The sequence below is a fragment of the Nerophis lumbriciformis genome, linkage group LG30 (assembly GCF_033978685.3).
Source record: "Nerophis lumbriciformis linkage group LG30, RoL_Nlum_v2.1, whole genome shotgun sequence".
In the NCBI taxonomy this organism is placed as follows: Eukaryota; Metazoa; Chordata; class Actinopteri; order Syngnathiformes; family Syngnathidae; genus Nerophis; species Nerophis lumbriciformis.
The window spans coordinates 6,370,087-6,397,586 of NC_084577.2; the positions used below are offsets into that span (position 1 = coordinate 6,370,087).

Sequence of the window (27,500 nt, forward strand, 5' to 3'; positions counted from 1 at the left end):
TCTGATAGTTGATATAATAATGTAACTGCATCATAAAGCCTACATGAACTTCATGGTGTTCAGGGATGAATATTCTCTCCTATTGCACTATTTTTTCAGCTATAGTTACATTAATCATTAGTAATGTAGCAGCCTAGTTTTGAATGGCAGGGTCCCTGCTATCACATGTTGATAAAAATATAACATTTACATAATAAAAATCAACTACAGGCTTCCCAAATGCTGTAATAAATTAAGCATAATGAGTTGAGCATATGTCAGCATGTGGCCCCACTCTTAACTCTTTTTTTCAAACGCTTATTGCAAACACTTACTTACAGTAAGTCATTAATTTGACTTATTAAGTCATTATTTTGACTTAGTACGTCACTATTTTGACTTAGTAAATTAGTAAATCAAAATATTGACTTACTAAGTCATAATAATGACATACTTAGTATCTCAGGTAACTAGGACTGTTTTGTGTATTGTTTTTACTTTACGGAAAAAATATCGAGATATATATAGTATAACGGCAGTCAGCGGAAAACACAACCAAAAATTGTAGGCTTCCTCACGCGACGGAGAGACACCCTATTAACTAACACATTTTCTGGGGGAAACACTGATATATATATATACATATACATATATATATATATATATATATATATATATATATATATATATAAATATATATATATACATATACATATACATATATATACACACACACACACACACACTGTGTGTGTATATATATATATATATATATATATATATATATATATATATATATATATATATATATATATATATATATATATATATTAGGGCTGCAATAACTAATCGATTAAATTTGATTATAAAAATAGTTGGCGATTAATTTAGTCATTGATTCGTTGGATCTATGCAATGCGCATGCGCACAGGCTACGTTTTTTTTTTTTTTTTTTACTTTTATTTATAAACTGCGACATTTACAAACAGCTGAGAAACAATAATCAAAATAATAGGGGTGTAACGGTACGTGTATTTGTATCGAACTGATTCGGCACAGGGGTTTCGTTTCGGTGCGTAGGTGTGCCGAACGAGTTTCCACACGGACATATTAAGTAGCGTACTGCACGTTGTGTAAACAATACTCAAAATGCCGGACATTTGAGGCATTTGAGAAACTCTGCCCTGACAGCTTCGCAAAAGAGGACATGTCCGGGGAAAAGAGTACGTATGGTCACGACGTAGCCCGTTAGCTGCTAGCATGCTAGCAAACGAGGACATGTCCGGTGATAGCATGCTAACAGCGACCGGGCTACGTCCTGACCATACGTCCTCTTTTCACCGGACATGTCCTCTTTTGCGGGGCTGTCAGGGCGGAGTTTCTTAAATGCCTAAAATATCCGGCATTTTGAGTTAGGGTCACGTGTATTTTCAATGTACGTTCAGGGTTAAGAAGGTTAAAAACACAACAAGTTGTGCTCGCAGCAGCATTCGTGAGGGAGGGGGAGAGACAGAGAGAGCGAAAGAGTTGTGATAAACGCGCATGCGTCGTCAGGCTCTGCTTTTTATCGATAGATTTATCGATTTAATTTGTTATTATCTAAAGCAGGGGTGTCCAAAGTGTGCATTTTTGTAACATTTTCCTTATTTTATTTGGCAAGTTGAACGGACATGGTGCCAGTATGCTGTTTTTTTTCAATAAAATACTGGAAAGGATAGAAATGTAGTTTGTCTCTTTTATCCGATTATTAATCGATTAATCGAAGTAATAATCGACAGATTAATCGATTATCAAATTAATCGTTAGTTGCAGCCCTTATATATATATATATATATATATATATATATATACATATATATATATATATACACATATATATATATATATATATATATATATATATATACACATATATATATATACATATATATATATATACATATATATATATATATATATATATATATATATATATATATATATATATATATATATATATATACATACAAAGCAACCTTTTTCTAAAAAAAATATTTAAAAAATAATAGTGAATAATATTTTTTGTTTTTAAAGTACCATTTTTTTGACTTGTTGCTATACCCTGTAAGCGGTCGGATGCCATTTCTAAAGCAACCCTGTCTGAGAATCCACACTTCTGCCTTTCATGGCACAGGGTGTACAAATACTGTACACTACCACGGATTCTAAAACTACCATATTACCCACATTTTACAACACATTTTCAAAAACCTGTTTTTAACGACGCAGTTTTGGAAAATCCCAAATAAAATCATTTTGATTTCAAATTTTAAATATCCGTTTAACCAGCCGGACGTGACATCATGTGCAACAAAGGTATCAAAATACAGTACTGTTTGATTTTAGAAACCACAGACTTTGGTCGATACCTATGAAAGTAGTGACTTCGGTACCCATCCCTAGTTATTAGGGCTGTGAATCTTTGGGTGTCCCACGATTCGATTCAATATCGATTCTTGGGGTCACGATTCGATTCAAAATCGATTTTTTTTTCAATTCAACACGATTCTCGATTCAAAAACTATTTTTTCCCGATTCAAAACGATTCTCTATTCATTCAATACATAGGATTTCAGCAGGATCTACCCCAGTCTGCTGACATGCAAGCAGAGTAGTAGATTTTTGTAAAAAGCTTTTATAATTGTAAAGGACAATGTTTTATCAACTGATTGCAATAATGTAAATATGTTTTAAATATTAAATGAACCAAAAATATGACTTATTTTATCGTTGTGAAAATATTGGACACAGTGTGTTGTCAAGCTTATGAGATGCGATGCAAGTGTAAGCCACTGTGACACTATTGTTCTTTTTTCTTTTTTTTTATAAATGTCTAATGATAATGTCAATGAGGGATTTTTAATCACTGCTATGTTGAAATTGTAACTAATATTGATACTGTTGTTGATAATATTCATTTTTGTTTCACTATTTTTGGTTTGTTCTGTGTCGTGTTTGTGTCTCCTCTCAATTGCTCTGTTTATTGCAGTTCTGAGTGTTGCTGGGTCGGGTTTGGTTTTGGAATTGGATTGCATTGTTATGGTATTGCTGTGTATTGTTTTGTTGGATTGATTAATTAAAAAAATAAAATAAAATAAATAAATAAATAAAATTAAATTAAAAATGAAAAAAAATCGATTTAAAAAAAATGAGAATCAATTCTGAATCGCACAACGTGAGAATCGCGATTCGAATTCGAATCGATTTTTTCCCACACCCCTACTAGTTATACATGCTGTATATATAGGAAACATAAGAATATGTAAGGCCTGTTAGTTGCAAATATAAACCTCTTGACCAGGGGTGTCAAACGTACGGACCGTGGGCCATATCAGGCCTGCAAACAGGTTTACCAGGCCCGCAAGATCAGTTTGCTAAATACAAAAATGAGCTGCATTTTTTTATGAAAGAAACTGCTGTTTTAAATGTGTCCACAGGATGTCGCAATAGCAAGTCCATTGTAACCCACGTCACACATGACACTGTTTAAAGATTACGTGTCAGCTGACTTTAAGCGCCCTGTGGATTGGCTGCCGCCACGCCAATCAGTGCAGGTGCAAGCAATCAGCTGCTCCTGTTTTGGCTGGCAGCAGATGGCGGCAGTATTGACGCACAATACCTTCTTTCAGTGTAAATTATCCACTCAACAAATAAAATAACGAAACGGTAAGGTGCAAAGACTTAAGTCAACTTGACAATCATCTTCCTAGTTAGAGTTCCGCGCAGCCCTCGCAATTAGTTGAATGCACGATGCACACCCTGAACTCCATTGTGTTTCTACATTTGTTGTGTTTGTTCTATTTTATGTTATACTAAAATCTACAATGTTCACATTCGTTAAGTTTGTAGATATGTTATCTTGATTTCAGCTATGGTGTCATTTTGATAACTGTTTTGTTTATATTATAATTTTAATATTCGAATGATGATAAATGAATGTGTTGGGGCATTTGCGGATTTCAAAACCAGTTGCTTTTCCAAACATTTTTAATGGTGAACTGACAACATGAGAATCCTGTATATAACTGCTTAAAGTTGAATGACTTTGTTAAAACACTGAGACAAAGTTTAAGTTCATTGTGTTCTTCATGTTTTTTCTGAAAATGCACCAATTTTTTCCTCAGAATTTTCCACCAATTTGAAGTGTTTTGCCAAGAGGATTTTTTGTAATATGAACATTTTCAGAATGTGTTTGTTCTATTTTTGGCCAAAGTAAAACAAAGAAAACAATTTAAAGTTGTCTTAATTTTAAAGTTTTGATGCCATGATTTTACCAGTGCGGCCCGCGTGGGAATAGATTTTCTTCCATGCGGACCCCTGCTCTAGGCCCTGTTCACAACATCTTTTTCAATTTGTTTTCTAGGGAAAAAATACAGTCTTATATTGTGGTTAATACAGCATTTTGCCACTTTCTTGTATCAATTTTAGCATTAAGATATCCATTCACCGAATAGGAATATGAGTATTTTGGGCTACACTAGATTTGTAGTAAAAAAAGTTGTTAAACACAATTGAATCTATGAGGAAAATATCACCCCCTGTGGGCTACACGATTAAGTTTTCAGTGTTTATGAAGTAAAACGAGAATCTCACCATCGCAGATCGGGCAGCATTTATCATCTGGCTGGATAGTTCGGGTGCAGGTCAAAACCGGGCAGATGACTGGATCACAGATTACAGTTCGCTTCTACAAAGAAGAAAAACAAAGTCTCCGAAGTAATTCATTTTTTCTCTACTTGAAAGAGATTTTTTGCGGCTTAAACTGTCAAAGTGGCATTTGACTGTGCTTCCTGTTCTTTACCTGGCAGCTGCAGGAAAAACACTTGTCATAGTTGGGAGTCCAGTTGGATCCGTGAGCATGGTGCTGGTTCTCAAAGAAGCAGGTATGAGGATCTTTCTTCAGCTCCTCAGGGTCTTTTACGAAAAGGTCATCAAACTCTGCTTCTTGTGCTCCTCCCTTGTTCCCAAACTCACAGTTGTTGGGGACATGGACCTGGATTTTTTTTTAAATAGAAAATGGTATAAAAAAAAGAGGATGGGATATTTGTGGTTTGTTTGCCACACCTTACTAGAAACTTTGTTGTTCCTAAGCAAAGCTTCTATGCGAACAGATTGCCGTTCATGTGCTGGATCTGTTGCTAACAGCTGCCAGATGGGTTGTAGTCAAAAGATGTGTGCATATAATTATGCAGTGGCGTATGTGTGTGTGTGTGTGTGTGTGTGTGTGCATCCCCATAAACACACTTTCCTGCAGCGACGCAACACCTGCTACCTGTGAAAGTGTGCGTTTATGTGGACTGGTGAGGGCAAACTGGGCTATCACACGCATAAACACATTTACAAGAGGCCACCAAGGACTCACAAGTCTATCTAGCTCTTCTTGTATTTAGAGATTATTGTTGGCAGATATATGGAATTATTTAATGAGGGTTTTGTATTAGTGTTGTCAAAATGAACGCGATATGTGCCTTTAACGGCACCATTTTTTCATTGTGCGATTAACGAACGGTGATCCAGCTGATGTTGAGTCATAGACATGGACATAAAAAAATATACATTGAACAGCAATATCAGCTTTTTAATATAGTTAGTTATTTTTATCCACTGTCGCTGTGAGATGAGTTATAACCTGAGTTCCTAGCTGCTAGCAGCAAGTGTTGCCACGCCAGCTAATCACAAGCAAAGTTGGGCTTGTTTATTTTTTTAAGTTAGTTAGTCGCGGGTTGTGTTTTTTGGGTGGAATTGTTTTTTAACGTGTGGTTGCTTATTTGGGCTTGCTTTTCAGTCCCCACAATAACGACTGTACTATGAATTGATTAACGTGGACCCCTATTTAAACAAGTTGAAAAACTTATTCGGGTGTTACAATTTAGTGGTCAACTGTACGGAATATGTACTGTACTGTGCAATCTACTAATAAAAGTCTCAATCTCAATCAATCAATCAATGTACCAGTGTGTAGTTTGTTCTTTTATGGACAACATTTCCTGGTTGTAGCGCCCCCGGTGGACTTGGCACACCCCCAAGCACACACACGCAATTAATGCATGTGCAACTACACCATAGCCCAGATTGACAAGAAACAAATGACGAGACAGAGGGAGAATTAGTGGCAGAAATGTCTTTGTCAATCTAATTCCATGAATTTAAATTGAAGTTTCAAACAGGAAGTAGAACTGCGATTCCAATTGAAATTGAACAAAGTAAAATTTTAATTCCATTAATTTCAATGAAATTCAAAGGGATAATTTTGGTGGATTGTACAATATGCTTTACAGTATATTCCATACAAAACATTGTATATAGAAATATTTTACTGTGAACCTCAGTAGACACATTTACTATGGAAAAATGTTTTCATCGACAATTAAGAATTGAAAACTTCTTCTAGAAAACAGATAATGTAATTAATATTCACATAAATAAATTACAGTAAGTTAACAGTTAGCATGCTACATATCAGCAAGTTTGTATTTTAGCCAATTTTTTGTGTAAAAATTTAAAGTCATGGAGATTGAAGATTATGTCAGACCCACTCGACATCCATTGCTTTCGGTCTCCCCTAGAGGGGGGGGGTTACCCACATATGCGGTCCTCTCCAAGGTTTCTCATAGTCATTCACATCGACGTCCCACTGGGGTGAGTTTTTCCTTGCCCGTATGTGGGCTTTGTACCGAGGATGTCGTTGTGGCTTGTGCAGCCCTTTGAGACACTTGTGATTTAGGGCTATATAAATAAAGATTGATTGATTGATTGATTGTCACTGCTTGATTTACTGAGCTGCCTGATTTGTCAGAAAATTTTGTTCCCTACTTGATGACAGTTTTTCCAAAATATAGGCATTTGACTAACTTTTTTAAAACAACGGTTAGCAAAAATATTATCTGATAATCTCAACTAATCGACGTCTACACCTTAAATATTAAAACAACTTTTATCCAGCCATCCACATCATTCATTATTAACATTTTAGGCTGCTGTTTTTATCTTAGCTTTGCCTCTAGGTGACATAATGGTGGTTACAACTAAATACGCTTGCATTTCAAGCTATTTAATTTCCAATGCTGCATTTTTTAAAAGTTTGTTTCATTATCCTAAAACTTTGGATAAACATACTTTGCTTATTTTTGTCATATTTTTTACGTCTCAAAGTCGTACTCCTCAGGTAGCACGGCAAGAAGTTATTATGTTTGCACATGCGTTTTTTCAAATGTTGCGTATGTGCAAAGGGATCGGGCAGCTCAGTAAATCGCGTAGTGTCAGATACGTGTATTTCGAGCTATCTCGCAAGCATGCTAAGTGTTAGCATGCAAATATTTAAGCCAATGTTGTAGGCATAAAACTTACAGACATGGATAGTGACTTTCAAACTTTGGAAAAACACTTCAAAATTAAGGGAATTTGTGTTTAATTTTCGTGTTTGTAAAGGCCAAAACCTTTGTTAAATGTGACAAATTATTCTTGTTACTTGGCTATACAGAATCCCACATTCTATAATTCAAATTCTACTTCAACATCCTGTGGGGTGGAGCCAATTCCATTCAAATTCCAATTCTTCAAATTAATTGAATTGAAATTCCAAATTTGGGATTTTGCACAAACCTGGTTTCAATGCATACCAACCGTGTACTAAATGAGCTGACCATTCTGATGCTGAGATGGAAGTGGTTGAGTGTCAGAAAATTACTAATAAACAATATAAAATATATGTTTTTGTTTCTCAGCATTCACACTGCTACTTAACAGTAGTACTTTGCATACCCGTCCACGGATCTCTCCTCTTGGGTTCAGCTTGGTACTGACTTGGATGACGGCTGTTCCTTGGTCCAAGTGCTGCAGTAATTCAACACTGATGTCCTTCAACACTCCCTGAGCCTAGAAGAGGCAAGATGAGAGTGTATTAGCGGTACTGAGATTGTGTATTCTGACTCTATCTTTTGGGAATGTGGACTTTGTGCTACATTAATCTTTCAACTTGAGCAGTGATTTACCTGCGATCCATAAAAACCGGTCAGCAGCCTCTTGTGACTGATGCTGCTGTCATCCATGTCTCCGATCTCAGCGAGGCCATGGAGGTGGGCGTTCACCGTGAGGTCATCTGCCCTGCTGAGGCCCGCCACAACAATCTCATAATGTAGGTGACAAAATTTGTCTACGGACACCCAGGCGTGGCCAGAAGCACCGGTTCTAATTGGGGGAGAAACAAAGTGTCCGGCCAGAGGGGTGGGCAACTCTAGAGGAGAGAGACAACAATTCAATGAGACGGTTTAATGTGTAATAGCTTCAATTGTGTCAAGCAAGTCATTTTTCAATAATTCATACCATGTCTTGGCGCCTCCAGCCCGCTGTAGGGCAGCGCCTTAATCTGGCCCCTCAGCTCTCCCTCTTGGTTGTGAGTTGTTGCCACGTTGATGAAGAGTTCGTTCTGCAGCAGCATGTGAATGTTGCGGGCCTCAAGGCGACTCCAGCTGCCCATTGCCCTGCCTGCGGCCTTGTTGTACTCTGGTGTCAGGTCATACAGCACTGAGCGCTTGTTTCGCCGCCGTGGCTTCAGCTCAATAGTGAGACCGACCACGTCGCTGGTGAGACCCGCAACTTGAACCTAGAGGGAGGAAATAGGTTTTTAGACTGAATCACAATTTTTGCTCTTACCCTTGTCTTAGCACTTCACCCTTGGTTTTGCGCCAATTAACCTGTAATGTTAAGGGAAGGGCTAAGTGCCAAGCAGTGTATAGTCCTCGAAACGGAGTGTAGTTCCGACCACACTTGTAACCAAAAGTTACGAAAACATGGTTGAGCAGAAACCAGATAAATGGAAGTAAATATAAGAATTATTGATTTTCATGATGAAGACACGTCTTTATCAGGTATTCAATCCTTTACTATTCCACGTAAATATTGCCGTGTTTTGAATGTTGTTTTTATTTTGTCTACTTTTAAAGGATTGTAATTGGTTAAAAATGTGTCTGCTAGACTTTTGATTAGGACAAGAAAGTTTGATTATATTACGCCTAAACTGGCCCATCTGAACTAGCTACCGGTACACTTAAGATGCGACTTTAAGGTGTTGTTACTTACGTACAAAATATTTAACAGTTTAGCACCATCTTATCTTGCTGATTGTATTGTAACCAATGTTCCGTCCAGAAACCTACGTTCCAAGAACGCCGGCTTATTAGTGATTCCTATAGCCCAAAGTCTGCAGGCTCTACATCATTTTCTATTTGGCAACAGTCAGAGATACCACCTTGGTAGAAGCAATTGAGTCGCACGTGAAAACTCATCTATAAACTGTAGCTTTTAGATAGACTCTGTTTTAGAAAAGTTTACCTGCCTGTAAGGAAAGGTTACCAGATGGCCATAAATAATCCCTGGTGATATACCAGTCAGGAGGATGCACTAGCTGTTCTAAGTCATGACTCAGTGTGGACCACTCCTCTATGACCTGGATGGACACCTCTTACAATCCTCTGCTTGCCCCCAATAGACTGGACTCTCACAGTATCATGAATCCTTCCCATCCATCCATTTTATACCGTTTGTCCCTTTCGAGGTCGCGGGGGGTGCTGGAGCGTATCTCAGCTGCATTCGGGCGTAAGGCGGGGTACACCCTGGACAAGTCACCACCTCATCACAGGGCCAACACAGACAGACGGACAACATTCACACACTAGGGCCAATTTAGTGTTGCCAATCAACCTATCCCCAGGTGCATGTTTTTGGAGGTGGGAGGAAGGGAACCCACGCAGTCACAGGGAAAACATGCAAACTCCAAACAGAAAGACCCCGAGCCCGGGATCAAACCCAGGACCTTCGTATTGTGAGGCACATGTACTATAAACCCTGTCCACTGTTCTGCCGTGCTGTGTATCATGAATAACTTGCAATAACTGTACCCACTTGGAATCCATTGCAGTCGGTCCCCCAGAATGTGGGTTCAGACCAGTGATGTCATTGTGGTTTGTGCAGCCCTTCGAGGCACCTGTGATTAAGTGTTGAATAAATTATATTTGATTGATGATTGATTGATCTTAAGAGAGCAACACGCCTCCTCCCCACAATGGCTGCGCCGCTTGCTGCGCGGCACAACAAGGGGATAGTGATCCAGATCGTCCCCAAAATCTAATTAGTTGTTCCTTATCCCATTTTAGACATTTCCTAAAAGTCTTATCACAATCCGCCTATAACTTTTTGAGCTACGTTGCTAACTAAAATACATACAAACGTGATTGAATCCATAACCTCATGGCTAATCAATGAATAACAGACAATACAAGTAATTGAAACCCGACTTGTTACGCCTCATGCATCCAAATGAAAGTTCAGTAGCCCTAGGCATCAAGCTAAAAGCCCAAGCTGTCAACTCAGTATCTAGCACACTTAGGCATCAGGGAAGTTTAGTTTACCAACATAGTCTTTCACGTTCACACTGGTTGTGATCGAGTTACATCAGCTTTTTAATTATTTTGCAAAAGTAATAAATCCGTGCTGTGCATAATAATCAAGAGAGAGTAACAAATTATCTATAAAGCTGACAACACAGTACACATTCATTGTTTACTGTTTTCTGACAGCAATAAAGCTAAAAAGTTAATACTAATAATATACCACAATATATTGTACCTGACCAGACTGTCATGTAGCTTAACTTAGGATTTACTGTACATTTGTCATTACAAAAATCATTATAACCATCTTAATAACCATTTTAAATGAAACAAAACATGAAGTAAGTGGTCGAACAGTAAAGCTCTCTTTAAAATTTCTGCCTGCCTCTCTCTCTGCCTTTATTAAACATGACAAATGTCAGCAAATAGCTGGACAAGGCATCAACTTTTTTTTTTAATTGTTTGATAAAACGTAGAACCATAGAACCTGACTTACTGAATGTTTGTATTAAAACACATACAAACCTGATAGCGCACGCAAAGCTGATCTACTAAACGTATTGCAGGAGTGAGCAGAAAAAGGATTGCTATCCATTTAACATTTCTGTCATCATGAAAATGCAGAATATATGCTTATCATCCAAATGCCCATAACACTAGGAGTAGAAAATTCAAATCAAACTGTTTAGCACACACAGAGCGATTTAACACTAAAAGTGTTCTGCGGTAGCTGTTTTGCGTCTTTATTTACCAAGTTTGAAAAGTACATGCAAATTGTCAATTTGCATGCTCTGTCCTACGTATGCTTGTCAACATATATGGACTGTCAAAATAAAAAATATTAGATATCCCATCTATTCAGCATTTTAATTTAAAAAATGTATAGCTGCTAGATGACTTAAGGGCTGATTAAAACAAATTCAGTTGATACGTTTTGGTCTGTGCTGGTGTTTTTTCGTATAAAAAGGTATATTATTAACATATCTCCTATATGAAGAACTTGTTGCGATATGCATTTTTTTGCAACTGGAACATTCCAGGGCATGCTCACAGTTGGTACCAGCATCTTCAATGAGCACATTTTCAGCGCGCTAAAAAAGTGAGTTCCATTGTCGATCACACTGCAGGACTGCTTTTAAAATGCCCATAAATGTGGTACATGCCTGCTGCATGTTTTCAAATCATAGCAAATCACCATAGGCAGGAGCATAGCATGAATGTGCTGCAGGAGTGTATACATGGCAACTTTATAGTGTGTGCACGCTCTTTAGCACGTGGTATTTGGCTCTTAGGAGATCAGGTCCATAATATGTTTTGCTGCGCTAATGTTGTGGTTAATTTAGCACTAAATAACATCAAGGGATTTGCACAAACACTGTTATTACCTGATGTCTGAGAGTGCGGGTCAGAAAAGACGTAAAGTATGCAACACACAGGAGGGGGCGCGGTGGAGGCTTGTGAACACTCGGGGTGAATTCTCACAAGAACTGAAGTAAATGCCCCGTCAGGTATCAAAACAGATTTTGGGAAAATTGATGACAGAGTATTTGTTATTCCCAAACGAATGAAAAAGGGCACTTTTCTTATGCAGGGCAAAACGGCATGTGCTTAAGAAACACTAAGGCTCTATCATTGCACGTGCCTGGTTTTAGCCCTCAGTTTCGAGGCGTAAGACGAAAGCGTAAGGGTAAAGGTGAAGAATTGGGATTCAACCTTAGTCTAGACCTATTTTCTTTAATCATGCATCAGTTTTGGCGCTATAGTTTGATTTTCAGTATCCACAGTATATTTGCACAGTACTGTGCAAAAGTCTAAGGCCATAGTTATATTTATTTTAGCATGCAGATGTACAGTATCTATGGAACCAGATCAAAAAATCTGGCATCGCATTTGTATCTGTTCATTATTGTGTTAATTTTTGGTTTAATTATATATCCTGCTATTTACTGATTTCCTCAAAGCTCACTGTGGCTTTGGAGGAACAGTGTTTAAATTTTACATGTCATATAAAACAAAAATATAAGTGATGAAAAAAATCCATACCTGATATTCCAGTGTGCCGTTATTGTGGAGGTTAAAGACGGCGGAGCCTGTGCCTCCAGTCTTCCCAGGAGTTAATGCATCACCGCTGGACATCACACTCTGGATGGCTGAATCACACACAAATTAACTTATATGAAAATCTATGATTACCGATGTTAAACACATACATCCACAGAGCATCAGCAGTTAGGTCTGACAGCACGCAAAATGAGGCAATGATTACTGTCGAATTTGCTGCTTAGTTGAGGGTTAAGACGAGGGGCTGGTACATTACCTTATACTCAGAGTTAATGAAGGGGTTTATTCAAATAAACAAACATTTTTGGGATATGTCAGATTCTGTGTGAGATATTGCAGAGCTTATATGATCTGGTAATATGGTGCATGAACGAAAACCCACCCAACGCAAAGTATTGGTATGAGGTAACCCTTGCTGAATGTGGTAGGATTAAAAGGATTGAAAGAAATTAGGAGCAGAGGGGGATAACACTGTATGAAAAAGAAAAAGGGGATGGAAAAAGCCAAAACAAAAACAAAGATACGCCCGGACTGAAAGAAGAAGAGATGGAGGAAAATATGACAGGGGGGATAGATTTAAAGGACCGTGTTGGGTTGAAATTCTTCATGCATTACATCACAACGCTGGAACAACTGACACGGACTGGCAGGTCCAGCAGACTGTGACCTTAAGAGCCTGTAAACCACCTTCGGGCATAAGTGTGTGCATGTGTGTTTGAGTTAGCAATCAGTCTTTAGGAGGTCTGACTACCCTTACAGTATGTCCTACGTTCATGTTCTGTATGAGGTGTATGGGCCACGACCGTCCTACCACCTACACACAGAGAGTTTTGGTGGGCCATCGGGGTAAATAAAAGGCTTGAATAATATTACACTATTCACAAAATATTAAGAATATTAGGAATTTGAAGCTAAAATGGAGCATTTATTGCAGGGGGTTCATTTAAAATGAGAAACTGATACCTTTTGTTTTTGGTCTGTTTACTCTGGTTTACGTTGGCACCGGTGCCATTTTTGGACCAAGCTTTGGTGCCAAACCCGACTAAAGACACTGGTGCCTCTTTTCCACTGCAGCAAACTTTTTTGATGGTGCAGGTTTTGTTCATAGCCAGTCTTTTACCGATGTTTACCGCAATCTGATTCTACACCATTTTCATTTTCCGCAACAGGCAATTAGCACTCTAACCACAATCATGTACTTCAACAACGAAGCATAGATAAAAATGCAACCCAACACATTGCTCTGCTTCAGCTAGGGTTTACGAATTCCATGCTAATATGATATTCTTAAAAATTGCGAATTCGCCACTCAGCCCAGCAAGTGTTTGGAAGCACACTGGTACCAAGAAAAAGGCTGTTCTAGTTCAGAACCCCTGTGGAAATTTGATAATGGTAAACAATAGCTCTAAATACCTAATTTGAGCCAGCTCAGAACAAGCTTTTGTGGAAAAGTGGAGATAGTGACTCTGAGGTACACTGAGAACTTCTGTTTGAAGCCTTACAATGGCAAGGTACCCTTGATCAGTTGTTAGGTGAACAACATAATGAAGATGATTCCTTTAATATCAATTCTCATTGAAACCAGGACCTGTATTGGTCCATTCATAGATCACACACCTGAATTTTTTCTTTCAGCTGAGATAGACATGTGCATTCAAATGTTTAAAGCTAAAGTTAAAGTAAATACGGTCAGATTAAGTTCACCTGTATGCACTTCAAGTTCTCCCTGACAAATTTTACCTGAAAGCTGAACATCCCTAACTGTGAGTAATGTATTTATCATGATAATACAGCAGTGTGAAGAATGGAAAGAAAATAAACCATAATTTAAAGATTGCAACAGGAGTGTCTTGATCCAATATTTAACACAAATGTGCTGCTATTTTCTGCTTTTATTGTCTTTTGTGCCCTGTATAGCACCATGGGGTCAAGGCAAGTTGTTTCATATGTGCGATATGAATAAAGCTTGACCTGACTTGATTTGATATTGATCCAATATCAAATTATATCGACTTTCATCTAAACTGCAATGCAATATAAGCGCTCCGAAAGAAGCAGTCCTGCAGCGACATTAGTTGTACGAATTTGAAAAGAATATCTAAAAGTCCTCCAATAAGCACACAAGGTTAGTATCTTATTGCATTTTAGTGGAATAATTTACAAAACGAAAACATGGTAGTATATAGGCTGCCATGAGCTAACAGCTACACCACAGCTAAGCACACAATAGCACACAAGCTAAATATAAGTAATAAGTCAACATTGCTATCTGACACACCAGATTTGTCAATATAAACAAGTATCAAATAATTATAGTTGCATATTACTTACAGATATAAAGACTCAAAGGCAGAAGTGTATTAGACTGTATCCAGTAACAAACATGACCGCATCTTTCAGATTACTTCATCATGAGCATAGTTTAATTAATAATTGTGGCCACTAGGTATCACCAAAAACAATTACCACTCTACTTAAACTTAACGATAGCATAAATCCATTCCAGACGGTTAATAATGAATAAATTAGTGTTCCTCATACCTACCATATCAAACCTTTTCTAACATTCCACACTACAAAAAAATAGTAAAGTAAAGTAAAGTAATAATTATGTATGATTCATGTTGATATCATATTGAGTATATATTTATATATACAGTATATAGGTGTCTGCAAATAGTCAAGGCTCCAATATCAGTATCATATCGGAAGTTAAAGAAAGTTGTATTGGGACATCTCTACACACATAGAACAGTACACAAAAAAACCAACCATATAGTTTTTACAAAGAGCCAATCACATTGAGTCTTTTTTAGTTGTGGGAAGTACTTACTGTCACATGATTTTCTGCCAGTAATGAATCCAGAGATGTGCTGGGGGTCATGACCCTGTGTTGCCACGGTGATCTCCAGCTGACCACGAGACAGCCAGAAGAGTTCGCGACTGTTCAGGTCCGCCAGCACCTCTGCAAAGTCTGGATCCTGCACAGATCGACAACGGTAAGCCAAGACTGAAGATGCTGATTCGACAAAAATAGTCCTTAAACTTCAACAGACTTGAAAATAAATACGAAGCGGTGGTCTGATTCCAACTTAAATTACCTTTTCAGTTTAGTTTAAGTTTGACAAAGATGAGCTAAGCACAGCAAAGCCAAGCAAAACAGTGAGTCGACAATAAAGTCTCCTGCAGAGAAATTCTCAAGCCACATGTGCATCAAGTCTTCAGAAATCATTCCGGACACAAACGACTGTGTTAAACGCATCCCAGGACTCACATAAAACAGCGCCTTAAAAAATATGTCTTGTGTTGCAGTTTCATGCTGACTTTAATTCCTAGCAGACTGATTTCACTACACAATGATGGCGTATTAGTGAGAAATGCAGATGTACGAGAGTATTGAAGAAATGGTAAAAGGTCTTTTATGACCCCGGGGCCTCATCTCAGTATAAATAAACATGCATCATAAATCCATGCAGGGAACGGACTGAAGGGATGCTATAATGATGGCATAGTACGGTGTAAAAACATGATGGAGTCTTCAGTAATATCAGTTACACAATAAATACCTGTTGTGTGTTTTAAACACACTTTTAAGGAGAAATTAAGATGATGAGGAGCATGTTTTTGGATGCTTTGGTTACTCAGCTTGATTCTCAGTGAATCAGATGTTTGGCGTTGTGGCTGGAGTTTAAGGACACTTAAATAGAAGTCATGCGGCAAACTTCTCACATGGTCACGCTCACCGCCAAGCCTGAAAGTGATGCATTGGTCCTTCACGCCATTCCTGGCAAAATTAAAACCAGGCCCTCCTTTCATCAACCACCCCCCTCCCCTCTCCTCTCTCCATCCATCTTAGCCCACAATCCACAAACCACTGACGTGTGAGAAGTGGGGATGCAGTCCATCCTGTGTAGCGTGCCTCCCTCCGTCTCACAAAAACACACTTTCTCTCCTTTCCTGTTTCCCTCCATCTAGTTTTTTCTTATCATGACTCTTGAGTAGTTAACTGAGATCGGAGAGATGGCGACAAGAGCGACTAGAATGTTGCGTTTGAACCACATCCGTCTCCAAGGGAAATAGAGGAGGGGGGCGGGGAGCATGCTGCTCCAACTGATTCATTTTGAAGCATGGACTGAAACCCAGTTGTCACATGCTGGCCTATGTGGAGGAACAGGGCCCAGACCAAAAAAAAACCCACATATTTTTGTGCAAAAAAAAAAAAAAAAGAAAAAAAAAGAGCAGACTGAGGAATTTGTATTTTCTTAATACTCACATGAGATGTGATGTTGGCTCGTATCTCTCTGAGGATGTGTTGCCTGTAAACCAGTTGGACTCGAATGGGAACCAGAATTCTGGGTTCTACGGAAAACGAAACCAAAATTATATTGCAGATTTAAGAATCGTCATACATACATAATGAATTGAGCAATGGACAAAAAGCTTTGTTTTGGCTTTTATTCATATTTGGGCTGTCAAAGTTAACGTATGCAATTAATCACCAAATATATTCATTAATATAAACGCAGATTACTCATGCGTTTTATTTTGACTGCACATGCTCTTTTAACTTAACTGTGGATGTTTACCTGATGTTTGCATAGGCTCGTGCAAAGATGAGTTAGGAGACTGGTGTGCTTTTTGACTAATTTTGCTTAAAAATACAGAAAATATATAATACTCCTTGATATTTATCTTGTATTTGCATATGATCACTCTCAAATCATCGAAGCACAACAACTTTAAAATACCCTCCAAAAGCAAAATAAGTTTTGAGGCCAGCAAGAACACTACCAGGACAATGACACGTAATGGACGACAAACAACGCTAGCGGGGTATATTGGCGGCAATGCAAAGGGCCTCAGACACTTTTGTAGCAACTGTGATAAAACTGAATAATCAAAATAATAAAAACATGGTTAATTTAATGTAAAAAAAAAAAAGTAATCGTTTGAAAGCACTAATTTACCATATTTTCCGGACTATGAATCGCACCCGTATATAAGCCACACCCACTAAATACAAAAAATTTAAAAAAAATCTCATATATTAGCCACACCGTGGATATATATGTGAAATGAGATTTTTACATAGAAATATTTTGTAAATCTTTATTCACATCCCTTAATTGTTTCCAAATGGTGCCAGTAACACGGCAGTAAAACGGCTCATCAAACAAAACAGAAAAGTCATATCTTTATTCATCCTTTATGAGATGAATAAGATTTTTTCCTTTTTTAACAAGGTTCAAGATGTTTATCAGGATTCTTCTTTCTTTTACTTTGTAAACACTTTGAGTTTGAACAATTTCTTAAAGTGGATAATTTTAGTACATTGTTTGATTTATTTGCTTAATCAATTCCATAATATAGCCGTGAGCGAAGAAAAATCAAGAGATTAGCCGCACCTTTGTATAGGTCGCAGGGTTCAAAGCTTGAGAAAAAGTAGCACCTTACAGTCTGGAAAAAACTGTATATTCAGGTGGTCCTTGGTTATGACTTTTTGTGGTCACAACGTATTCCCATAAAATATTAACACAATTAACAACAAAAAGGAAAAATAACTAGTTACATGCATGCACCGCTACACTGAGGTGGGACCATTTTCAATTTACATCTTAATTAACTTTTTCCCTTCGCTATGTCTCCCATGTGTGAGACACACTCTTCTGAAAGTAGTCCGACAAACATAAAGAAAATGATATTAGAAATCATAAAATGCTCAGAAAGTGTAGAAATTGTCTAAAGCAGGAGTGTCCAAAGTTAGACCCGGGGGCTGTTCGCGGCCTGCAAAACATTTTTTTGCCCATTGTAAAAATACCATTAGTAAAAAGAAAAAACAAAAACCCATAAAAAGTACAGTAAAAGAGCTACGGGTGTAATGGAAAGAGAAAAAGTTTGAATATGAAACTCATAACACAATGCTGACATGCAGGCTGTTTTTTCTTTTTAAAAATGTATATAATATACTTATTTTGAAAGTGAAAAATATTGAAAATGCCTCTGTGTCCTTCGATTTTGTTAATGTGTGGGTCTCACTCTAAACAGTTTGGGCACACCTAGTCTAAACTCTTAAATTGCTGCGACCATCAGTGAGAATAAAGATGGTCTTTTAAAACATGAGAAAATATCTTCTCCTAAAAAATGGACAATGAAGCAGCACAGTACACTTTCCTAAAGTAGGTTTCTCCCTCTTGCAAAGCCCTTATCAGTGAGCAAAATCACCAAAAGCCAAAACGTAAGGAGTTGTTGTCTATTTCTATTATTGTTTTGTTAAATTTTTGTATTTATTGTTTTCGTTACTGTTTTATATGTCATTCATGTGTTCAGTGTACAGTGTGAGCGACTTAGTGTAGGTGTAAAATTAGGAATAATTTCTGATATAAACCCAAACTTGCCGTCGTAACAGAACTTGTACGTTGACGAGAACCCCTTGCAGAATTAATTTACTGTATCCCTTAAACTCTACCTTTGTCTTTGTGTTTGAGGAGGCCTTGAAGGATGAGGATGAAGTGGAGGTTATTCTCTGTGTCACTCAGCGTCAACATGGCGATGCCTCCCATGGCTGTGTTCTCCTCTGATGTCAGCGTAGAGCTGAACGTCTCTGTTTACAACACGTACGCATGTTATTAAACTGGAATTGTGTAGATTACAATTCTTTGCACATTTTCAAGCAACTTTGATGTTTTGTAAATACACAGTATGTTGAAGAGGTTCATTTAGCCTACTGATGTGAACTACTGATGAAGGCTGCAGAAGCAAAGTAGCCGAAACTTGTCAGGTACAAAACTTTACCTTACTAGCCTATATAAATCAAGCATTTATAAATACTGCAATACACAAGCGATATAAAAAATCTTTTAGACACAGTAGACACAAGTTGAATCAAGGCGACTGGAATTTTTCTTGGTTGTTGAAGACATTTCACCTTTAACCTTATAATCCATAATAGGGCAAATTTGCTACAGAAAGTCATATTCAAAATATTTTGTTTCTATGCATCTATATAATTGATAATTGATTAAGAATTTTGGTATCAACGTGAAGAGCACTGTAATAACTTTGCTTGTTACTGTAAATTCATAAGTGTTAGCTTTCGAATGGTGTCACCGTAGCCCCCACTCCCTCCCTTCTGTTGCAAGTCTCGAGTTGTATGTTGTAATATGTTTATGTGCTTTGCTATGGAGTTTTTCCCACACTCCAGACTGGGCCCACTTAGGAGCCCAGTCTAGATTGTATTTTTTTATCACTCATCCTCCCCCAGCGTTTAACCTTTTCCCATCTTTTATGGGGTGATTGTGGCGACCCATCAGCGTTCCTGTTCTGTAACCTTGTACACTGTTTGTTTGTCTAATATTGAATGGGATTGTGCTGAAAACAAAGTTTCGTTGTACTTGTGCAATGACAATAAAGACCTACCTACTACCTACCTACCTGCAAGTTTATATCATTAGTGTTTTGTTTTATGTAACTCTTCATGACGTATGCTGGTGTCAAACTGCTCGCTTATTTTTTAAGTTTAAATGTTCAATTAGCGCTGCTGTTTTAGGGCTTCACTTTTTTTCCAACACAGAGAGACACCATGTTCAGTCAGGGCCATGTGGTTATGTTCCAAATTGGACTGTCAAAGTTAATATGTTAACTCATGCGATTAATCCCCAAAAAAAGATGCATTAATCATCTTAATCATCTAAAAAACACAGATTAATCACGCAATTTATTTCTAACGGTTACCTGAAATACGGTCAGTGTTCAGATCAATACATACCTATGTCAATGCCAAGATGAGTGAGGAGACTATGATTGGTGTGCTCTGTGGTAAATACACCCCGACGGACCTTTATATAAAACTGGTACCACGTTTCCAGCAAATAATTGACGTGCATTAAGGTAAATTATTTTTTAAATGTTTATGTATGTCTTTCTAACTTAAAATTGCATTTGTGTCAAAATATCAGGGTCATTTTAAAGCTAATTTTATGCAAACAAGAAATTTGCTGTGATGAATGTAAATTAATCAAAATTCAAAAGTGTGATTAATCTGATTAAAAATTAACTGTTTGACAGCACTAGCATTAAATAAATCACACATTTTTATTATTGTTATAATAATTATTAGACTCCTTATTGTCATGTTCTGCGTTAAAAACATATTCTAAAAGTATTTCTGTTGTTCTTTATGGTAAGTCTCCAAGAGATGTTTTGATAGATATTAATACAAATTCTGGGGCCTTCATGGGAGCAAAAGAGCAGCGTGATTTCTGAAGTAAAATAGCATAGATAGTTTGTTAATGAGGCAGCTCTTTTAAGTACAAACAAACATTGTTGTTTGGCGTGAATCACTATTTTTTTGTGCAGACCTATTGGGTTTTGGATTGTCTTCAGTTTTCCTAAAATTGGTTTGGTTGAGCTTTTAGCTTTTCCTCGAGCAATGTGGATGTATATACCGGTAATCTGTATATTGATAAAAGCGTCGCGCAGCAGTTACCATGGCGACACAAATACTACCATGCTGCCCCCTACCTGGGGTGCAGTGGGTTTAAAAGGTTAATCCAAAAAGATTTATTCAGTTCTCAATCTTAGTGCACTTAATTTTCTTTCTAGTTGTCTTGATTCCACCCTCTCGTGCAAAGACAATGGGCACATTGTCATGTTTGCAATTTTAAATTGCAAACATGTCCCACAAAGGCTCACCAGCAAACAGAGCCCTGTGTTTGATGATCTTCCCTTCCACCTCCTCTTGTCGGTTCGTTGTCGTGCTCATGCTGATGCGCATTTGCTCGTTCTGCAGCTGTCGCAGGAGAGGCTTTGCCAGGTTTTTCCACACACCACAGATCTATGTGATGCAAAACACAAATATACTTAGGTAAACTGTGCGAACAAGAATGTTAGGATATCTAATTTAAGCCATTCTAAACAGTGCCTGTAGAATAACATGTGTCCAACCAGACTACCAAACAATATCCCCATTCATCCAGGTCATTGTATTTTTAGGCATTTATGAATCGACTGTAACCGGTCTGTTCATCTGCGCAGTCTTCTTCAAATAATCCTCAATAACTATAGGAAAGCTCTCGTCTACATTAGGACCATAGTCTCAGTGTTTCCCATACGTCCATCCATCCATTTTCTACCGCTTATTCCCTTTGGGGTCGCGGGGGGCGCTGGAGCCTATCTCAGCTACAATCGGGCGGAAGGCGGGGTACACCCTGGACAAGTCGCCACCTCATCGCAGGGCCAACACAGATAGACCATACGTGTATTTATTTATTGCAGCCTGCCACAAATCAAAACATTTCGCAATGTTTTTTTTTCTACAATGTTTTTTCTTCCTTTTTAACTTCAAGGTAACACTTTGACTTCCAAGTAATATATGAGCTGCTCTCAATCATGTTTTACATATAACATTGAGTACATTATGGGTCTGATCCACCAAAGTTTTACGTGTATAAAAACATGTGACATGTAAACTTCATAGCAGACGCAAAGCTGATCTACAAAACGTGTGTGCAGAGGATGGTGTCTCTTAAAGGGGAACCACACTTTTGGGGGGAATTTTGCCTATTGTACACAATCATAATGAGAGACAAGAAGATGGATGTATTTTTTTAAATGGATTTTAACTCTATTTAAATGTAATTAAAAGGCCCAATCCCAATACACCCCCTCACTCACTACCACTAGCCCTCACCCACTACCACTACACCCTCCAAATTAAGTAAAACGGGGTAGAGCTTTGTAATCTTCCCTCGAAATTAGGACACCACTTGCTACGTCACTACATAGTTTACGTCTGGGCACGTAAGCGACTACATAGTTAGTTTGCACATACATCCCACCTAGAGTTTGGTACCAAAATGTATATTATTATGTATTTCAATACTTTTTGATCTATTTAAATGTTTATCTACATTTGATGCAACGATGGTAATGCTGTATTGGATGAAAAAAAGACTACGAGTGTTTTCCAAAGGCAGTAGTAAGTTTTTAATTAATTAGTACCACAGTACTATATTAGTAGCGGTGTACTGTAAAACCCTATGGTCCCACCATTACACAACAAACCCGACAACAATAGAGTTAACAGCTAAGATCGTTTTTTTACATTCATCATGTTTCGGTTGATGAATAACCGAACTACACGGAGAAGAAGCCGCCATCTACGACTGATGTCTCTTGTGAATTTTTTGAAGGTATGTAACGTTAATGCTTTCACATTCGCAAGTTTTAAAGTTTTAGTATTTAAGTAGTATTTATTATTTAGTATTTTAGCCTCACGTTAGCTAGCGTGGCTAGCTGGCAAACATTACAAACTAACATTCAAACTAACATGTAATATATTACATAGTTTATGCAGATATTGTCATAACTCCTCGTTATGCCCACTACCCCTACATGCAAACAGTCATTGGCACACCACTACCTTTACGGGAACGCGCAAAATGTGGGCCTAAAAGTCTGCTTACTATGGAGCCAATAAGAGGTCCTCTATTCCGCTCATAAAACCCTCTAAATAACCATTCAAAAACCGCCAACAATACTCCATTTAAATTTCGTAACTTGAATATTAACCAAGTATTAGTGATATTATCATTATAAGCGCTAACACAGACAATAAGCGCTAACACAGACAATCTATTTATAGCAGCGCCATGATCCGAGGGAGCTAACTTGCTTGGGCTGCTTTGTTGACATCGGCTGGTAAGCTGCTTTCTCGCCTCGGAGCTCGTGAAAGTTTATTCTGGACCATAAATAATGTCTCTCACCTTGATAGTGGAAGGATGAGGACATAATCCGATGAGTTTGTCAAACTACACGAAAAGACCCTTAGTTTTACCCCCCTTTATTCTTTGTGAGGATTATGAGTCATTCTTCATCTAAATGGGAATATATGAACATCCTAACAGTTGGCATCCTAGTGAAAGCAGACATTGTACAGTAAGTGTTGTTTTATTATGTTTGTTGGCTCTCATGAAGCCTGCATTGAGCAGTAATCAGTGATGTTGTTTGGTTTGAGCAACATGGTTCCATAGCTAGTTTTAAGTTAAGTTAGTGTTGTTGGTGTTTATCTATAATTTATGCAAACTTTTGTGTGCAATAGCGATTATTAATTATAGTACTAATTATAGTTTTTCATAATGTTTTACTTTTGTTACTATACATAAAAATCTGCACTGCAACCACATGATTTCCTCCTTGTGAGATAAATAAAAGTCTATCCTATCCTAGTCGGCAGACAGCGCAGTACAGCCGACTGGCCTAGAAGTGCAAAGTTAGCAGTCAATATTTGTTTTCACAAATTTTGGGTAAAATATTAGCCTCAAAGTAAAAATGGTTTTGCTGTTTTATGTCAATTTTGTTCTTTTAGAATCTCATTTGTTAAATATTTCTACAAGTTTAAAACAATTGTGATGCTAATTTTCTTTAGCCTGTCAATGTGTATATCTTGGATATAATGTATTTTTGCATTCAGCGAGCACAATAAGCTAGTGCCAACCTTTAACCTGTAAAGTTGCATTGCTTTTTTTCCCATCTTTGCCACGTTGTATTGTTGATTTAACATGGTTCCTACATTTCTGTGTACTTCACATGTACATTAATGTACTTTCCTTTCTGTGCTTATATTTTTACAGTAACTTAATTGCGGAGACTATAAATAAACAACCTCAAGTTGGAAGTTGTTTTATCTACTTTGAAGGGCTTTTTACCTATCTGCCAAACTATATTACAAAATTCAGGGAGGGCAGAATAATATATGTAAATAAACCCATGGGTGTACAAATGGCAGTCTGTTACATTGTAACAACAAAATAAACAGTAACAATTGAAAAATAAAGCATACAAATATAATGTAACAAGTTGATACTAATAACTAACAATAACCAAAAGATGTGTGTTTAACCTTTTTTGTCTTTAAAAAAATTGCCAAATTGTGCAAATAATGTGATGATGACATCCTGATTCCGCCCCAGACACTAATACATTGCTTTTGTGTGGGAAACGCTGAGGGCTTAAACTACTCAGATTCAAATAACAAGTGCTAAATAGCGTGTACAAACGTGTTGCAACATGTTGTGTGTGATCTACTAAGACTATGTGTACAATTGATAACAAATTAAAAAGTGGTGCGCACCGCCCTATTTTAAAGAGGTTTTGGCATGTATACGGACTGTCCCATGGATGCAATAAAATCCCTCCACATTTATGGCATCATTTATGACATTATCAATGGCGCTCTCTCTTTTGCTCATTCAAGAGACGCAATTATCTGCGCACAAGCTTAGTAGATCAGCTTTGCGTGCGCGAAGGTTGCGCAATATAAACAATATACAATATAAATGATGTAAATTTTGCCAACGATGGTGCTTTTAATACTATTGTATATTGTGATAATGCATATTGATGACACATTCTAGCTAAAATTTAGCAGTGACAAGCAAATGCACGCATCCTGAATGCAATGTAGCCTCCTCGTTATCGAGCTAGCGGTGCAAAGTCACTTCTAAGTCAGTAATCATCGCCTCCATGGCGGCAAATAAACTGAGTTTCTTACAAGGAGGACGAGAAATAGCTAAACATGCTTCACTAAACACCGTAGGAAAATACAAAAAGCCATGCTAACCGCTAACAGTAAGTTAGTGCTCTTGAATGTAAACAAAATGGGTGGATCGGTACAAATATGGACTGTAACAATAATAAGTATAAGAGCTGTATATAATCGATACCACAATGTGTAGATCAATATTTTTAGTATCACAAAATCTTTTGTCATTTTTGTTATTGCTTACAAACTTAGGAAATAAGTCCCTGGACACAGGAGGACTTTGAGGGCAAACATTTAAATCAGAGCTAAAAGTAGGGAATTATTTAAATATTTAAGTGATTTTGTTACAGCACCATCCTATGTTTTTGTCCGATTGTAATTTCAGTCACAAATTTAATCGGGGCGGTATAGCTCGGTTGGTAGAGTGGCCGTACCAGCAACTTGAGGGTTGCAGGTTCGATCCCCGCTTCCACCATTCTAGTCACTGCCGTTGTGTCCTTAGGCAAGACACTTTACCCATCTGCTCCCAGCGCCACCCACACTAGTTTAAATGTAACTTAGATATTGGGTTTCACTATGTAAAGCGCTTTGAGTCACTAGAGAAAAGCGCTATATAAATATAATTCACTTCACTTCACTTCACTAATCATTTGACGATCTTGAAATTTTTAAATATCAATGTAAGCATTGGTATGGCCATTACTGCCCCTGTACCTACTTGGTATTGGATCGTTACACCAGTTTGTTGTATTTCCCAAAACTAATATTAAGTATCCAAACAACAGAAGAATATATGTGCTTATTACATTTTCACAGAATTGGAGCTAGAACCAGATTACAACAAAGTAGCCAGATATTAAGTAGCTTAATAATAATTTTGAGAAAATAATACAACCAGAAATGACACAATATTTTACAGCCCTATTAGGAGCATTTGTAACCTGTTTTGAAATAATTCAATTGTTATTTACGTACCAAATAATACTAAGCGATATACTGTGTATTTTTTTTGCAGGAGGCTGCAAAATATAATGGCGATATAGATTGTAGGCCATATTGCCCATCCCTACCGTGCGCTATCAAGCTTGCATGTGTTTTAATACATGCAAACCTCTAGTAAATCAGGTCCTTAGTTTATAGGGCTAGAGCAGTCCAGTTGCAATCGCTTCAATGCCCTGAAAATACATACATCAAACTAGTGACTTTTCTTTCAACCTCCAGGTTGCAAGTGAAGAAATGTGGCCTTGTGCCGGCACCTCATAACTCAAGAGTTCAGGAGTAATCTCCATTCTAATTAGTGATACTGTTTGTCCCTTTGCTAGGCGGTGATGTAACGTGTGAAAAATCTTCTCCTTCCCAAAAGCTTTGCCCCGGCGAACTCCCTCATCACCTCTCATTCCTTTAATGTGCCGGAGTGTTTTCTCTACGGCCCGTCTGGTGTTTGACACTGACATTTATCTAAAAATAATAATAGGCCAATTTCTGGGACCTGTGTTTAAGAGGCTCCTGACTCGCAGCACTGTGTGTTCTGCCTGAAATGGAATGTGGAGATATGTGTATTTTGGCAGGAAGCAATATGTAGTGATAGTTTAAGACATTGGTGAGTATGCGGACATACATGCGAGGGATACTACTGTTACATGGGTAGAACCGTTGATGGATATACGGGGACGGTCTTTGCATTTTCAATGTGACTCAGTGTTGCACACTTGAGACACATACCCAGAGATGTTACATTTTCTGTGTGCGAGTTGAGTAAATGTTGATCGCAACGAGAGTGGCGAATGTTTAGAGCTAGTGTCACTGTGTGCTTGCATGTTGCAGCTTGAGTTATGGCAGAGAAAGCCACAGAGTCAGCGCATACATCATGCGAGAACTTTTACTCTCGCTCTCAAGAAACAAGCAAATAGGCATGCACACATCGTACACATGGAAGATGAAGCCTTACCATGTCCGACTGTCCCTTAGGGACTTTGTACTCAAAAGCAGTGATACCATCGGAACCCAAGAAGATGATTATACCGGGGCGGGCCATTCTGTAAGAACAGCAGATAATCGTTATGAAAGTAAAATTAGGTGCTTTGGCTCCTTCTTAGCAAATGTTTACTTCTGGTATGTGATGGAGAAGGCCAAGCTCGTTCGGGTCAGAGAGAAACGAGCTTTGGCAACGCCACTGGTGCTGGGCAGCCATGATTCTGTCACTCCTGTCAATAGTGCAACAAATTCTGCAAGATGAGAGCGACAGTGAGTAATATAGTCATGAACACATACTTGGTTGAAAAATGGGCAGGTTTTTTGTGTGTGTAATGAGCCAGTATTTCGACTGCGGGTGTTTTTCTCACCAGTGCGGCTCTCTCCGGGGCCCATGTCCTCTGAGCTCAAGTATGACCTATCGTTGTTGTAAGATTTGTGGAGGTCGTCTTTCCCTTTACCCTTCTCGTGGAAATACTCAAAGCTGTCCAGCATTGGGTCTGTTAGTTTCTTGTCCTCCT

General features: G+C 37.9%; 1 protein-coding gene across 2 annotated transcripts in view; it reads right to left on the bottom strand.

Annotated features, from left to right (window-relative positions):
* The window catches only part of chrd (chordin), a 60,912-nt gene that overhangs the window by 19,890 nt on the left and 13,522 nt on the right, over window positions 1-27,500 (bottom strand). For both annotated transcript variants that reach the window (XM_061925438.2, XM_061925439.2), the window contains exons 4-16: window positions 27,351-27,500; window positions 27,116-27,233; window positions 26,957-27,044; window positions 21,159-21,300; window positions 18,934-19,068; window positions 16,741-16,826; window positions 15,301-15,448; window positions 12,450-12,556; window positions 8,341-8,620; window positions 8,010-8,251; window positions 7,780-7,893; window positions 4,820-5,011; window positions 4,612-4,705 (exon numbers count right to left, since the gene is read on the bottom strand). The exon at window positions 27,351-27,500 is cut by the window's right edge and continues 3 nt beyond it. In XM_061925438.2, coding sequence (XP_061781422.2) covers window positions 4,612-4,705; window positions 4,820-5,011; window positions 7,780-7,893; window positions 8,010-8,251; window positions 8,341-8,620; window positions 12,450-12,556; window positions 15,301-15,448; window positions 16,741-16,826; window positions 18,934-19,068; window positions 21,159-21,300; window positions 26,957-27,044; window positions 27,116-27,233; window positions 27,351-27,500 — 1,896 coding nt within the window. The remainder of the gene's footprint in view (window positions 1-4,611; window positions 4,706-4,819; window positions 5,012-7,779; window positions 7,894-8,009; window positions 8,252-8,340; window positions 8,621-12,449; window positions 12,557-15,300; window positions 15,449-16,740; window positions 16,827-18,933; window positions 19,069-21,158; window positions 21,301-26,956; window positions 27,045-27,115; window positions 27,234-27,350) is intronic.